We start from the raw sequence: 16,562 nt of genomic DNA, 5'->3' as shown, positions 1-16,562 counted from the left end.
TATACTCAATATTTTGTAATAACCTATAAGGAAAAAGAATGTGAAAAAGAATTACTGAATTACTGTGATGTATACCTGAAACTAACACAAACTATATTTCAATAATAATTTTTTGGATTAAAGACCTAAATGTAAGGCCAGACACTATCAAACTCTTAGAGAAAACATAGGCAGAACACTCTATGACATAAATCACAGCAAGATCCTTTTTGGCCCACCTCCTAGAGAAATGGAAATAAAAACAAAAATAAACAAATGGGACCTAATGAAACTTCAAAGCTTTTGCACGGCAAAGGAAACCATAAACAAGACCAAAAGACAACCCTCAGAATGGGAGAAAATATTTGCAAATGAAGCAACCGACAAAGGATTAATCTCCAAGATTTACAAGCAGCTCATGCAGCTCCATAACAAAAAACAAACAACCCAATCCAAAAATGGGCAGAAGACCTAAATAGACATTTCTCCAAAGAAGATATACAGACTGCCAACAAACACATGAAAGAATGCTCAACATCACTAATCATTAGAGAAATGCAAATCAAAACTACAATAAGATATCATCTCACACCAGTCAGAATGGCCATCATCAAAAAATCTAGAAACAATGCTGGAGAGGGTGTGGAGAAAAGGGAACACTCTTGCTCTGTTGGTGGGAATGTAAATTGTTACAGCCACTGTGGAGAACAGTATGGAGGTGCCTTAAAAAACTACAAATAGAAATACCATATGACCCAGCAACCCCCCTACTGGGCATATACCCAGAGAAAACCATAATTCAAAAAGAGTCATGTACCAAAATGTTCATTGCAGCTCTATTTACAATAGCCAGGACATGGAAGCAACCTAAGTGTCCATCATCAGATGAATGGATAAAGAAGATGTGGCACATATATACAGTGGAATATTACCAAGCCATGAAAAGAAACAAAATTGAGATATTTGTAGTGAGGTGGATGGACCTAGAGTCTGTCATACAGAGTGAAGTAAGTCAGAAAGATAAAAACAAGTACCGTATGCTAACACATATATATGGAATCTAAGGGGGAAAAAAAAAAGGTCATGAAGAACCTAGGGGTAAGACAGGAATAAAGACACAGACCTACTAGAGAATGGACTTGAGGATATGAGGAGGGGGAAGGATAAGCTGGGACAAAGTGAGAGAGTGGCATATATACTACCATATATACATATATGGTAGTATACATATATACTACATATATACTACTATACTACATGTATACTAGAGTATACATATATACTACCAAACGTAAAATAGATAGCAAGTGGGAAGCAGCTGCATAGCACAGGGAGATCAGCTCAATGGTTTGTGACCACCTAGAGGGGTGGGATAGGGAGGGTGGGAGGGAGGGAGACGCAAGAGGGAAGAGATATGGGAACATATGTACATGTATAACTGATTCACTTTGTTATAAAGCAGAAACTAACACACCATTGTAAAGCAATTATACTCCTATAAGATGTTAAAAATAATAATAATTTTTTAAAAAAAAGAATACAGCCAGAAAACAAGGAAAAAATAAAACTAACTTGGAGCCTATAAAGAAAATTTGAAAGATTATGATTCAGTTTTTACCATTCTAGTCCATTCCCTCAACACATAGTTCACTCCTTCAAAATATAGATGCATATCTCCTTTAATTGTCAAAATGTTTTCAGAAGTATATTGTTCTCTTGTTATTCTGTTCCATTATTTTGACTTTCTTTTTAAAGGACTCAAATTATATTGTACATATGCTTTTTGAATTGAGCTTATATGTTTTATACAATAAAGTCTACCCATCCAAAATAAACTTTTTTTAAAAAAAACATGGGTATTCTCCCACTATCCATAAATGCATATAGATTGGGAGGCAGCCAAGATGGCAGAATAGGAGAGCCCTGAGCTCACCTACTCCAACAGGTACACCAAAATTACAACTATTTACAGAGCAACTATTGATGAGAAAGACCAGAAAACTAGCAGAAAAAATCTACAACTAAAGCTGTAAAGAAGGAAGCACAATGAGATGAGTAGGAAGGGCAGAGACACTGTATAGTCAATATCCACACCCCCAAGGAGGCGAACCACAAACAGGAGGATAATCACAATTTCAGAGGTTCTGCCTAAGGAGCGAGGGGTCGAAACCCCACATTGGGCTACCCAGCCTGGGGGTCCTGCACCAGAAAGATGGGCCCCCAGAACATCTGGCTTTGAAGGTCTGTGGGGCTTGCTTTCAGGAGAGCCAGAGGGCTGTTAGAAACAAAGACTTCACTCTTAAAGGGGACATAGTAAACCTCACATGCTCCACAAGACCCAGGGCAGAAGCAGTAATTTGAAAGGAGCCTGGGTCAGACCCACTTACTGATCTTGGAGAGCCTCCTAGAGAGGCAGGAGGCAACTTGGACTCACCTGGAGACATAGACTCTGGTGAGTAATGGGGACAAAATGTACAGTGTGGGAAACTTATAAAATCAAGAATAATATAGTATCTTTGCACAATGACAGATGGTAACTACACTTAACATGGTGAACATTTTGTAACGTATAGAAATACAGAATCACTATGTTGTGCACCAGGAATTAACATAGTGTTATAGGTTAATTATACTTCAAAAATAAATAAACAAACTCATTCAAAAGGAGATCAGATTTGTGGTTACCAGAGGCTGGTGGGAGGGGTAATTTCCAGTTAGAAGATAAATAAGTACTAGGGATGTAATGCACAGCATGATAAATGTAATTAACACTGCTTTATGTTATATATGAAAGTTACTGAGAGAGTAAATCCTAAGAGTTCTCTTCATAAGGAAATATTTTCTCTTTTCCTTTTATTTTGTATCTATATGAGGTGATAGATGTTTACTAAACTTATTGTGGTAATAATTTCACGATGTAAGTCAAATCGTTATGCTATACACTTTAAACTTATACAGTGCTTTATGACAACTATATCTCAATAAAATCGGAAGAAAAAAATAAATGCATATGTTTATTTCTCATCCAAATAAACATTTTCATTGTGTAGTAATACACATAAATATGCTTTCCTCTAGTGCTTATTTGTATGTTAATTGCTGCCTTGGTCATTCTGAGAAAGACTGAATTCTTTTGTCTAAGAAACGCCTCAGTTAGAGGTGGCTGTGCAACTAGAGACTCTTGTTGACCTGTGAAATTGCTTTTCCAGGTGTCTAAAATTGTGGATGTTATTTATAAACAATTGTGTGGAAATGCTTCTCCCATTTTGAAGCAAGTTATGTTGAGGGTCATTACCTTGTTGACACGTACTTCACCAAAGAAGGTCATCTTTCAACTTATGGACTACCCAGTCCCAGCAGACAAGTAAGGCCCCTCTCACCCCTTCCACAGAGTTTGTTCAGTCTCCAGAGTCAGAGAGACCTGAACAAATCAGATCTGGTTTCTTTTTTTCTGAAAGAGAATATCTATTTTTGTACCACATAGGATGATTGTAAGGCTTAAACAAGATCATCTATAGTATTCATATCTTCGTAAAATATGTGGCACACAGTAGACCATCAAGAAATCATAACTGTTGCTATTATTTATCTGAGGATTTAAATTGTGTTCTGCTGCATATCCCACATTGAAAAACCTCTTCTCAAACTTATAATGGTTTTTTCCCCACATGTGATAAAATTCATAGTGTTTTTTTCTCATTTATGAAGGACAGACATATTTCCAACCACCAATTAAATCATAAAACATTTCAAATTCCCAGGTATAATTGGGAATTTTACCTGTCCCTGTCCCTTAACTGTTTATCTGAAATTCATGATCCAGGGTCATGAGAAATATTTAAGAAGAAAGTATGCTAAGGTGAGCCTACGTGACACTATGAATCTAACAGCCACGTTAGAGGAGCTTATTAAATCACACCACTGCATTTCTATAGTTTGTACATTGGAAGGGAAGGTATTACTTCTCTACTATTAACAGTATAAAAGGCAGGAAATTACATTATGGAAAGGATTCAGGCTTTGGAAACAAATGAAAATGAATTGCATCCCAGCCTTGACCCTTATATCCTGTGTGACATCATGTAAGTTTCATAAACTCCTTGATCCTCAATTTCCTCATCTGTGAAATGAGGAAAGTTCTTTTCATCTATAAAGCTGTTATATGGATTAAATTAGTTAATGTCTGTAAGAGGGCAATGAAATCAACAAAATGCTAAACCAATTATATGACCGACTTTCTATTTCCAACTTAAAGATTGTATTTTTTAGGAAGCTTAAACTCCTATTTTACCATTTAGAAAATTCTTGGAAACTAAAAATATTCATAAGACTCAGTGTTTTCTCATTCAGGAACTAAGTACCCACTGTGTGTAAAGTTACCAGCCTTCAAGCATTTTGTTGAGGAGAGTGAATATACCCATATGGATATAAGATAAAAGCTTCCAATGAATCCATTACAAACAGTGTGTACTTAGGAGGTACAGAAAGCAAACATAATTAGAATTAGGTGAAAATTAAAACAGTCACTAGCAGGTCTTGTGCAATAGTAGGTGAGGATTGAGGTAGAAAAACTGGGATTTGTAGGTAAGCTTAAACAGAGAAACAGAAAGAAGGTGTGATCAAGAGGTAAGAGAATGAGACAGGGCTTGAGAGATTTGATGTCCATGCGGTTCTAAGCATGGTACTACGAATAAGCCCTGCAGATAAAAGCAATTGAGTACTGGGGTTCTAGAGAGATAGGTGTGTCCATGTTCTGAGGGACCAGGCCCCCATATTAGGAACCTAAATGCAAAGAGAAAGAACGACAGAGTTCAGAACCCAGCATGGCTTGACATATAGCAGTTTTTAAGATGAGCAATAGTAAGAATAATCTTGAAGTGTGACAGGTATGTAGGGAAAGGAGCTCAGGAATTGGAGATTGAGAAGTCAGGGTTCTAGTTACATCTGTGTCACTGACTATATGTGTGACATTTGGGGAAATGGCTCAGTGTTTTGTTTTGGTTTTTTTTGCGGTACGCGGGCCTCTCTCACTGTTGTGGCCTCTCCCGCTGCAGAGCACAGGCTCTGGACACGCAGGCTCAGTGGCCATGGGTCACGGGCCCAGCCGCTCCGCGGCATGTGGGATCTTCCCGGACCGGGGCACGAACCCGTGTCTCCTGCATCGGCAGGCGGACTCCCAACCACTGCGCCACCAGGGAAGCCCTAGTTTTTAAATTTAATTTTCTAATTTTTAAGTTATGTAGTTTTTCTTTAATTTAGTTAGCTTTTTACCTAGTTTTTTTAATTGATATATTTATTTATATATTAATTTGTATTTCCGTACCAGTTTTTAAATACTCTATTATCCCTAGACAAACAAGGTCACAAGGTGGGAGGGAAGAGTATGGAGTACAGAAAGCTGATCAGTTCCTGATACTGAGCTGGACAGGTATTTAAATAGCAGTAGGAAATGAACTTGCAGACTTACAGTCTGTATTTTCCACAAGACCATATTGAAATTCTTCCCCTGTTTTCAAGGACAAGAAACTTAATGGGATCATTTGGAAATGGGAATATCAGTTAGTTTTGGACTTGTCTGCAGTTTCTTCGCACTATAAAGATGTAGAACCAAGACTCTTTTCCTGATTTGTGTCACAGTGTTGAGTAGGAAATGAAAAACGTATGATTTTCATTATCGGGGATGGGGGGCTGTGTTTGCAGCACTCTGATGCTGATGTGGCAGGCGGCTGGTTCTGAGTCAAGTGTGGCTCCACTTGTGCTGAAGACAATCTTGTTGATACTGAAAGGAAAGCCTGGGACAACGGAAGAAAGAAAAACGGAAAGAAGACATTTCTCTCTTGACACTACTAACATGATGCCCGTGGCGGTAAATAATACAATGAGTGTTTCTTTTTCCTGGTGTTGTTTTCTTAGTCGTGAAAATCCCTATCTGCTCGCAGTCTGAGTCATACTTCCTTGACACAATCTGGCTCTCATTCATTCATTCATTCATTCACTCAACACATATTTATTGAATGCCTACTACATGTCACACCTCGATCATGAAGCTTACATTCTTGTAAGAGACACAGACAATGAACCAAAAAAATGTGTTATGTGTCAGATGATACAAAGCTTAGAAGAGATATAAAGTGGGGTGGGGAAAAGAAAGTGGCAGGGAAGGTTTAGGTAAATTGGTCAGGGCAGGTCTCTCTGCTGCAGTGACACCGAATCAGAGACCTGAATGAGGTGAGGGAGTGATCCTTGCAGATATCTGGGCATGAGAGTTCTAGACAGAGAGAAGGGCAAAAGCCACGTGGTGACGGGAGCTTACCTGGTATATCAGTGAAGCAAGGAGGCCAAAACATCTGGAGAGTACTGAGCAAGGGTGAAGGTGTAGGAGATGGTATCAGAGAGGTAGCCACCAGCCAGATCACACAGACTCTTGATAGGCATGTGAAGGCCAAACCTCATTTGTGTCCATCATTATATATCTCCCAAGCACCCAAATCGCCACTCCTGGGAGTAAATTCAAGTCTCGCAGACATATAAGAGGGGAAAAACTGGATAATCCTCCACAAATGTGAGGTGGTGAGATGTGTTTCTCTGATAGAGTGGGTATTGTAGTGGTCAGTAGACCAAAAAATTTGTTAGTTGACCTGGCATGCCCCTCCTTAAATATTTCACTGCCCTGGATTGTTGAAGCACTGGGAGGACCTGGGTTACTGGCAAGACTATTCTTCATGAGCACATAGGCATGGAGCCTTGGGAGGTATGCCTTCCTTGAGAATCAGCTTGCTTCCTGCTGGTTTGGCAATCAGGCACTGTTGATAGTGATTTGGGAGCCCATGGTCAGAGAATGCTTGGTGCAGTTCCTGCTTCAAAATGGACTGAGTAACTGTTATTGAATGAATGAATACACATGCATGCTTCAGGCTTCCTTCAAGGAATTTGGGGGAGGAGTTGCAGAGTCCCTGCCTTTCCACCCACCTCACCACTGCTGACTGGGTTTAAAGGGAGATGGTTACATTCTTGACTCCTTTTTCCTTCCCTTATAGGCATCCCAGGCCCTGTGCACATTGCTGCCTATTGGTTCTTACAAGAAAGCGGTGGCCCAGTTTTTCCCCCAGCTCTTGATGGCCCTCATGCTTCAACTCTATTACACTAGCAACCTGAGACTGATGACAGAGGACAGGACTTTGTGAGATACTAGTGGTATAAGAAATGAGCTTCCAGCTGTCAAATATTTCTACTCCCTTGGGTTCATGTGGAACTATATAATCCCTTGTGCAGTATATTCATTTATTACAGTTTTCTCTCCTCTGCAGGGTAGGATGCCTTTGGAAAAGTAACTATCCTAAGTACCTAGAAGTAAGCTGGGACCTTCCCTGAATGTGTATGCAGTATATAAAAAACCACTCCCACAGAACACGGTTTATTCCTGCCACAAAGGGAAGCCACCACGCAGAGAGAGAGTAGGGAGGAAAAACAGGTCCAAAACCAGACATGTACTAGCTCTGCCATTTACTCTGATAGTGATCTCTCAGGGTAAATTACGTGTAAAGTAAAAATAATGTGCACACAAACAGTAGTGGAAGATGGCGGAAGAGTAAGACGCGGAGATCACCTTCCTCCCCACAGATACACCAGAAATACATCTACACGTGGAACAACTCCTACAGAACACCTACTGAACGCTGGCAGAAGACCTCAGACCTCCCAAAAGACAACGAATCATCCCATATTGAGGAGGTGGTCTCTGACAGCAAAATTTATGATTTTTCCCCCTTTACCTCTTTTAGTGAGGGTGTATGTGTATGCTTCTGTGTAAGATTTTGTCTGTATAGCTTTGCTTCCAACATTTGTCCTAAGGTTCTATCCGTCCGTTCTTTTTTTTCTAAATAAGAATTTTTTAATTCAATAATTTTATTATACTTTATTTTATTTTGACTGTATCTTCTTTCTTTCTGTCTTTTTTCCTTCTTTCCCTCCTTCCTTCCTTCCTCCCTCCCTCCTTTCTTCCCTTCTTTCCTTCTTTGCTTCTTTCTTTCTTTCTTCCTTCCTTCCTTCCCTCCTTTCCTTCTTTCTTTCCTCATACTTCTACTAATTTCCTCTACTTTTTCTCCCTTTTATTCTGAGCCGTGTGGATGAAAAGCTCTTGATGCTCCAGCCAGGAGTCAGGGCTCTGCCTCTGAGGTAGGAGAGCCAACTTCAGGACACTGGTCAACAAGAGACCTCCCAGCTCCACATAATATCAAACGGCGAAAATCTCCCAGAGACCTCCATCTTAACACCAGCACCCAGCTTCACTCAACGACCAGCAAGCCACAGTGCTGGACAACCTATGCCAAACAACTAGCAAGACAGGAACACAACCCCACCCATTAACAGAGAGGCTGCCTAAAATAATAATAAGGCCACAGACACCCCAAAAACACCACCAGACGTGAACCTGCCCACTAGAGAGACAAGATCCAGCCTCATCCACCACAACACAGGCACTAGTCCCCTCCACCAGGAAACCTACACAACCCACTGAACCAACCTTAGCCACTGGGGACAGATATCAAAAACAGCAGGAACTACGAACCTGCAGCCTGCAAAAAGGAGACCCCAAACACAGTAAGATAAGCAAAATGAGAAGACAGAAAAACACACAGCAGATAAAGGAGCAAGATAAAAATGCACCAGACCTAACAAATGAAGAGGAAATAGGCAGCTTACCTGAAAAAGAATTCAGAATAATGATAGTAAGGATGATCCGAAATCTTGGAGATAGAATGGACAATAGAATGGAAAAAATGCAAGAATCAGTTAACAAGGACCTAGAAGAACTAAAGATGAAACAAGCAACGATGAACAACACAATAAATGAAATTAAAAGTACTCTAGATGGGATCAATAGCAGAATAACTGAGGCAGAAGAACGGATAAGTGACCTGGAAGATAAAATAGTGGAAATAACTACTGCAGGGCAGAATAAAGAAAAAAGAATGAAAAGAACTGAGGACAGTCTCAGAGACCTCTGGGACAACATTAAACGCACGAACATTCGAATTATAGGGGTTCCAGAAGAAGAAGAGAAAAAGAAAGGGACTGAAAAGATATTTGAAGAGATTATAGTTGAAAACTTCCCTAATATGGGAAAGGAAATAGTTAATCAAGTCCAGGAAGCACAGAGAGTCCCATACAGGATAAATACAAGGAGAAATACGCCAAGACACATATTAATCAAACTGTCAAAAATTAAATACAAAGAAAGCATATTAAAAGCAGCAAGGGAAAAACAACAAATAACACACCAGGGAATCCCCATAAGGTGAACAGCTGATCTCTCAGCAGAAACCCTACCCGCCAGAAGGGAGTGGCAGGACATACTGAAAGTGATGAAGGAGAAAAACCTGCAGCCAAGACTACTCTACCCAGCAAGGACTTCATTCAGATTTGATGGAGAAATTAAAACCTTTACAGACAAGCAAAAGCTGAGAGAGTTCAGCACCACCAAACCAGCTTTACAACAAATGCTAAAGGATCTTCTCTAGGCAAGAAACACAAGAGAAGGAAAAGACCTACAATAACGAACCCAAAACAATTTAGAAAATGGGAATAGGAACATACATATCGATAATTACCTTAAATGTAAATGGACTAAATGCTCCCACCAAAAGACACAGATTAGCTGAATGGATACAAAAACAAGACCCATATATATGCTGTCTACAAGAGACCCACTTCAGACCTAGAGACACATACAGACTGAAAGTAAGGGGATGGAAAAAGATATTCCATGCAAATGGAAACTAAAAGAAAGCTGGAGTAGCAATTCTCATATCAGACAAAATACACTTTAAAATAAGGACTATTAAAAGAGACAAAGAAGGACACTACATAATGATCAAGGGATCGATCCAAGAAGAAGATATAACAATTGTAAATATTTATGCACCCAACATAGAGCACCTCAATACATAAGGCAAATACTAACAGCCATAAAAGGGGAAATCGACAGTAACACATTCATAGTAGGAGACTTAAACACTCCACTTTCACCCATGGACAGATCATCCAAAATGAAAATAAATAAGGAAACACAAGCTTTAAATGATACATTAAACAAGATGGACTTAATTGATATTTATAGGACACTCCATCCAAAAACAACAGAATACACATTTTTCTCAAGTGCTCATGGAACATTCTCCAGGATAGATCATATCTTGGGTCACAAATCAAGCCTTGGTAAATTTAAGAAAATTGAAATTGTATCAAGTATCTTTTCTGACCACAATGCCATGAGACTAGATATCAATTACAGAAAAAGATCTGTAAAAAATACAAACACATGGAGGCTAAACAATACACTACTTAATAATGAAGTGATCACTGAAGAAATCAAAGAGGAAATCAAAAAATACCTAGAAACAAATGACAATGGAGACACAACGACCCAAAACTTGTGGGATGCAGCAAAAGCAGTTCTAAGGGGGAAGTTTATAGCAATACAAGCCCACCTTAAGAAGCAGGAAACATCTAGAATAAACAACCTAACCTTGCACCTCAAGCAATTAGAGAAAGAAGAACAAAAAAACCCCAAAGCTAGCAGAAGGAAAGAAATCATAAAAATCAGATCAGAAATAAATGAAAAAGAAATAAAGGAAACAATAGCAAAGATCAATAAAACTAAAAGCTCGTTCTTTGAGAAGATAAACAAAATAGATAAACCACTAGCCAGACTCAAGAAAAAAAGGGAGAAGACTCAAATCAATAGAATTAGAAATGAAAAAGGAGAGGTAACAACTGACACTGCAGAAATAAAAGAGATCATGAGAGATTACTACAAGCAACTCTATGCCAATAAAATGGACAATCTGGAAGTAATGGACAAATTCTTAGAAATGCACAACCTGCCAAGACTGAATCAGGAAGAAATAGAAATTATGAACAGACCAATCACAAGCACTGAAATTGAAACTGTGATTAAAAATCTTCCAACAAACAAAAGCCCAGGACCAGATGGCTTCACAGGCGAATTCTATCAAACATTTAGAGAAGAGCTAACACCTATCCTTCTCAAACTCTTCCAAAATATAGCAGAGGGAGGAACACTCCCAAACTCCTTCTACGAGGCCACCATCACCTTGATACCAAAACCAGACAAGGATGTCACAAAGAAAGAAAACTACAGGCCAATATCACTGATGAACATAGAGGCAAAAATCCTCAACAAAATACTAGCAAACAGAATCCAACAGCACATTAAAAGGATCATACACCACGATCAAGTGGGGTTTATTCCAGGAATGCAAGGATTCTTCAATATACGCAAATATATCAACGTGATACACCATATTAACAAATTGAAGGAGAAAAACCATATGATCATCTCAATAGATGCAGAGAAAGCTTTTGACAAAATTCAACACCCATTTATGATAAAAACCCTGCAGAAAGTAGGCATAGAGGGAACTTTCCTCAACATAATAAAGGCCATATATGACAAGCCCACAGCAAACATCATCCTCAATGGTGAAAAACTGAAAGCATTTCCACTAAGATCAGGAACAAGACAAGGTTGCCCACTCTCACCACTCTTAGTCAACATAGTTTTGGAAGTTTTAGCCACAGCAATCAGAGAAGAAAAGGAAATAAAAGGAATCCAAATCGGAAAAGAAGAAGTAAAGCTGTCACTGTTTGCAGATGACATGATCCTATACATAGAGAATCCTAAAGATGCTACCAGAAAACTACTAGAGCTAATCAATGAATTTGGTAAAGTGGCAGGATACAAAATTAATGCACAGAAATCTCTGGCATTCCTATATACTAATGATGAAAAATCTGAAAGTGAAATCAAGAAAACACTCCCATTTACCATTGCAACAAAAAGAATAAAATATCTAGGAATAAACCTACCTAAGGAGACAAAAGACCTGTATGCAGAAAATTATAAGACACTGATGAAAGAAATTAAAGATGATACAAATAGATGGAGAGATATACCATGTTCTTGGATTGGAAGAATCAACATTGTGAAAATGACTCTACTACCCAAAGCAATCTACAGATTCAATGCAATCCCTATCAAACTACCACTGGCATTTTTCACAGAACTAGAACAAAAAATTTCACAATTTGTATGGAAACACAAAAGACCCCGAATAGCCAAAGCAATCTTGAGAACGAAAAAAGGAACTGGAGGAATCAGGCTCCCTGACTTCAGACTATACTACAAAGCTACAGTTATCAAGACGGTACGGTACTGGCACAAAAACAGAAAGATAGATCAATGGAACAGGATAGAAAGCCCAGAGATAAACCCATGCACATATGGACACCTTATCTTTGATAAAGGTGGCAGGAATGTACGGTGGAGAAAGGACAGCCTCTTCAATAAGTGGTGCTGGGAAAACTGGACAGGTACATGTAAAAGTATGATATTAGATCACTCCCTAACACCATACACAAAAATAAGCTCAAAATGGATTAAAGACCTAAATATAAGGCCAGAAACTATCAAACTCTTAGAGGAAAACATAGGCAGAACACTCTATGACATAAATCACAGCAAGATCCTTTCTGACCCACCTCCTAGAGTAATGGAAATAAAAACAAAAATAAACAAATGGGACCTAATGAAACTTCAAAGCTTTTGCACAGCAAAGGAAACCATAAACAAGACCAAAAGACAACCCTCAGAATGGGAGAAAATATTTGCAAATGAAGTAACCGACAAAGGATTAATCTCCAAAATTTACAAGCAGCTCATGCAGCTCAATAACAAAAAAACAAACAACCCAATCCAAAAATGGGCAGAAGACCTAAATAGACATTTCTCCAAAGAAGATATACAGACTGCCAACAAACACATGAAAGAATGCTCAACATCATTAATCATTAGAGAAATGCAAATCAAAACTACAATGAGATATCATCTCACACCAGTCAGAATGGCCATCATCAAAAAATCTAGAAACAATAAATGCTGTAGAGGGTGTGGAGAAAAGGGAACCCTCTTGCACTGTTGGTGGGAATGTGAATTGGTTCAGCCACTATGGAGAACAGTATGGAGGTTCCTTAAAAAGCTACAAATAGAACTACCATATGACCCAGCAATCCCACTACTGGGCATATACCCTGAGAAAACCATAATTCAAAAACACTCATGTACCAAAATGTTCATTGCAGCTCTATTTACAATAGCCCGGAGATGGAAACAACCTAAGTGCCCATCATCGGATGAATGGATAAAGAAGATGTGGCACATATATACAATGGAATATTACTCAGCCATAAAAAGAAACGAAATTGAGCTATTTGTAATGAGGTGGATAGACCTAGAGTCTGTCATACAGAGTGAAGTAAGTCAGAAAGAAAAAGACAAATACCGTATGCTAACACATATATATGGAATTTAAGGGAAAAAAATGTCATGAAGAACCTAGGGGTAAGGCAGGAATAAAGACGCAGACCTCCTAGAGAACGGACTTGAGGTTATGGGGAGGGGGAAGGGTGAGCTGTGACAGGGCGAGAGAGAGTCATGGACATATACACACTAACAAACGTAGTAAGGTAGATAGGTAGTTGGAAGCAGCCACATGGCACAGGGATATTGGCTTGGTGCTTTGTGACAGCCGGGAGGGGTGGGATAGGGAGGGTGGGAGGGAGGGAGACGCAAGAGGGAAGAGATATGGGAACATATGTATATGTATAACCGATTCACTTTGTTATAAAGCAGAAACTAACACACCATTGTAAAGCAATTATACCCCAATAAAGATGTTAAAAAAAAAAATAATGTGCACAAATGTGCTTTGTGAACTGTAAATTTATTTTGCGGTTGGTGATGTGATGTGTGGGCTTATGATAGCATGCAGTCATTCTGTCCACATAAGGTAAGGTTCAGCTCTTCTCTTTTGCCCAAGAGATTACAGTAAGCTTCCCTGCTCTCCAGGGAAATCAGGACCCAACTTTCTGCTATTTGCCCTCATCTGGTGTGGACTTCTAAGTCAGGCAGGACTCTAAAACACAATCCCATTAAGATATTTAATCCACTCTCTGTCTTTCAAGCAGACAGACACCAAATCATCCCAAGTAGATAAGAATGTATTCTATTTATTTAAAGCATTCAAAGAAGACAATCAACAGGCACCTTTAGCATGTCTTCACATCACTTAACATCTTTTGCTAACAAGCTTTTAATAAACTAGTAAGCTGCTCTATGATTAATCCTAGATTTTACATGCTACAATTTCAGTTTAACCCCGCATCCCATGTCCTGTTAATCAGGGGACATTAAGAGCATTTAATGGTCTTTTCCTTTGAAACACCCCCCTTTCCCAAAACTGGCATCCTGCCCAACATAGAATGAAAAGGCAAATAATCACTTGTATCTAGTTATGTGAAGGCCACTTGCAGGTGATGACTCTCCTCTTCTTTGGGACCTTAGCTATGCTCGAGATGCACTGAGAGTTCTGCTGAATTGTTCTGGACTGCAACAAGTGGATATTGCTCTAAAGAGAAAGAATTGTTGGAACCAGTTTTCCCAAGCACTGTTTCACCATCATGGAGTCTACCTTGTTGCCAAGTAAGAACAGGGGCATTGAGAAATGTTCTCTGTCTCTTTCCCACCTGTTTCATCTTTCTTCGACTAAGCCACTGTGGGAACACAGTCAATAGCCACTCCAAGTTCCAAATCTCTCCTAATGATCTGAATTGCCATTTGACTTCTACTTTTTCACTTATTTTGGGGGGTTTTACTTTTCCTTGCCTTGCTCTCTTACCTAGTGATGTAGACACCAAATTATTCTCCCTCCACAGAACAGATATGGAGAACTAGAGGTGAATCTGCTTTTTCCTTCCTCTGTTGTTAACTGATTCCTTCTCTGCAGGCATCAGACATGTGCTCCCACTTTAAAGAGGTCTGATAAAAACCTGTACCCAATGAGACAAATTTGGGAAAGTATAATAGAAGAGGACTTTTATCCACAGAGTCTGCGTAGAACTCATACTGAGCCCGCAGTTTACCTTGGATTAAGGAATATTCAAGAATATCTTTCTTTTTATCTGGTGATACAAAATATGAGGATAATGTTTCCCTCTTTTCTACCATTAGCATTTGCTGATGCAGAAAGTGTTTTCATCTTCTTTGCTAATTCAGTGCTTTATTCTTCTTTACAGAACTCTCAGTGACTATAACTTTCCACAGTTTCCAGACACCTTGCATTATCTCTATAAGCTCTCAGTGGAAGGTCCTAGAAGGCCAGAAGACAACGTCATCACAATAATATTCCTCACTGAAGTGAGTTTTATTACGAGACTGTGAACAACCAAGTTCTCATTCCCTTTCCTTATCCAAACTTAAATCAACTCTCTAATGTTTTGTCTCCCTCTCCGAATATTGGTTCTTACCAAAAGTTAAGACAATAACAGATATCTGAAGCTGAGGGGCGTAAGGCGAGGATAGATTTATGAGAGGGTTGTCCCTTTAGACTGTTTCAGGAGTTGGCCTTTGCAGTTTCCTAGGGGGTGCGGATTTGCACAAACTAATTATTTTTGTAGTCCTAGTTCATATTTCTTTACAAGCTTCTTAAAGTATATAGGGATAATTAAGTTTACTAAAGGTGGTAGGTAACATCTAGTGTCTAAACGATACTTCAGACTGCCTAGGGGAAAAAAGGAATGGGCTAAATAACTGGGTAACATGAAGATATAGAACTATATTACTTTGTATATGAATATTACATCAAATATTGGAATGCCATACCAGAGTTAAGCAAATTGAGGCAGTACCTTTGCTTACAAAAGGCATGTAAAAAGTTCTATAAATTGAAATTATCTGAGTCAAATCTAATTTTCCATAAAAGTAATATATAATAAGGAAGTATTGATCTAAGGTACGATGCCAAATATTCCCAAAAGTTTTACATTTCAAACTTCATGTCAAAATAGTTAATAAACTATAAAAGGCATACCCATACAGTATACTATATACTTCGTTTTTTCTTCTTTTTTTTTTTTTTTGTTTTTGCGGTACGCGGGCCTCTCATTGTTGTGGCCTCTCCCGTTGCGGAGCACAGGCTCCGGACGCGCAGGCTCAGTGGCCATGAGCTCACGGGCCCAGCCACTCCGCGGCATGTTGGATCCTCCCAGACCGGGGCACAAACCCGTGTCCCCTGCATCGGCAGGCGGACCCTCAACCCCTGCGCCACCAGGGAAGCCCTACTATATACTTCTAAAGCTTTCACAAGGATACATGAATTAGTTTAACTTAACATTGCAGTAGCAAATCAGTATTTTTCTAACTTGCTTAATCCATTTGAACCTCTCGTTATTTTATTATGTGACTCATTATTTTTATTGTACTACCCTTTAAGTATGTACAAACACCAAAAAGGTCTAAACATGAGATACAAAATCCCTTCCATAAAATGCTACATTTAAAAGAAATTTACAAACTACATAAGATTTATGTAAGCATCATTAATATACCTAGATGGAAACCTAGTTGCCTCTCTCATCATGAATGTAATGCTTCCTGCTACTGGAGATTGGCATGCCTATCTTTCCAGGAACTCAGCAATGACCACACTCTCCCACCACTTTTC

The 16,562-nt window shown here is 39.0% G+C and overlaps 1 protein-coding gene and 1 long non-coding RNA gene across 3 annotated transcripts in view; one reads left to right on the top strand and one right to left on the bottom strand.

Moving 5' to 3' along the window:
• Positions 1-16,562, bottom strand: part of LOC307184679 — a 554,503-nt gene that overhangs the window by 296,212 nt on the left and 241,729 nt on the right. The window lies entirely within an intron of this gene.
• MROH9 (maestro heat like repeat family member 9) overlaps positions 1-16,562 on the top strand; it is a gene marked incomplete at its 5' end in the record, with an annotated part of 86,666 nt that overhangs the window by 63,236 nt on the left and 6,868 nt on the right. The window contains 5 exons of the mRNA XM_079937349.1: positions 3,168-3,343; positions 5,680-5,845; positions 7,017-7,159; positions 14,405-14,542; positions 15,136-15,256. Of these exons, the coding sequence (XP_079793475.1) occupies positions 3,168-3,343; positions 5,680-5,845; positions 7,017-7,159; positions 14,405-14,542; positions 15,136-15,256 (744 nt within the window). The remainder of the gene's footprint in view (positions 1-3,167; positions 3,344-5,679; positions 5,846-7,016; positions 7,160-14,404; positions 14,543-15,135; positions 15,257-16,562) is intronic.

The sequence above is a fragment of the Stenella coeruleoalba genome (assembly GCF_951394435.1).
Source record: "Stenella coeruleoalba genome assembly, chromosome: 1".
NCBI classification, from domain to species: domain Eukaryota; kingdom Metazoa; phylum Chordata; class Mammalia; order Artiodactyla; family Delphinidae; genus Stenella; species Stenella coeruleoalba.
This window is presented reverse-complemented; position numbering and strand designations above follow the sequence as displayed.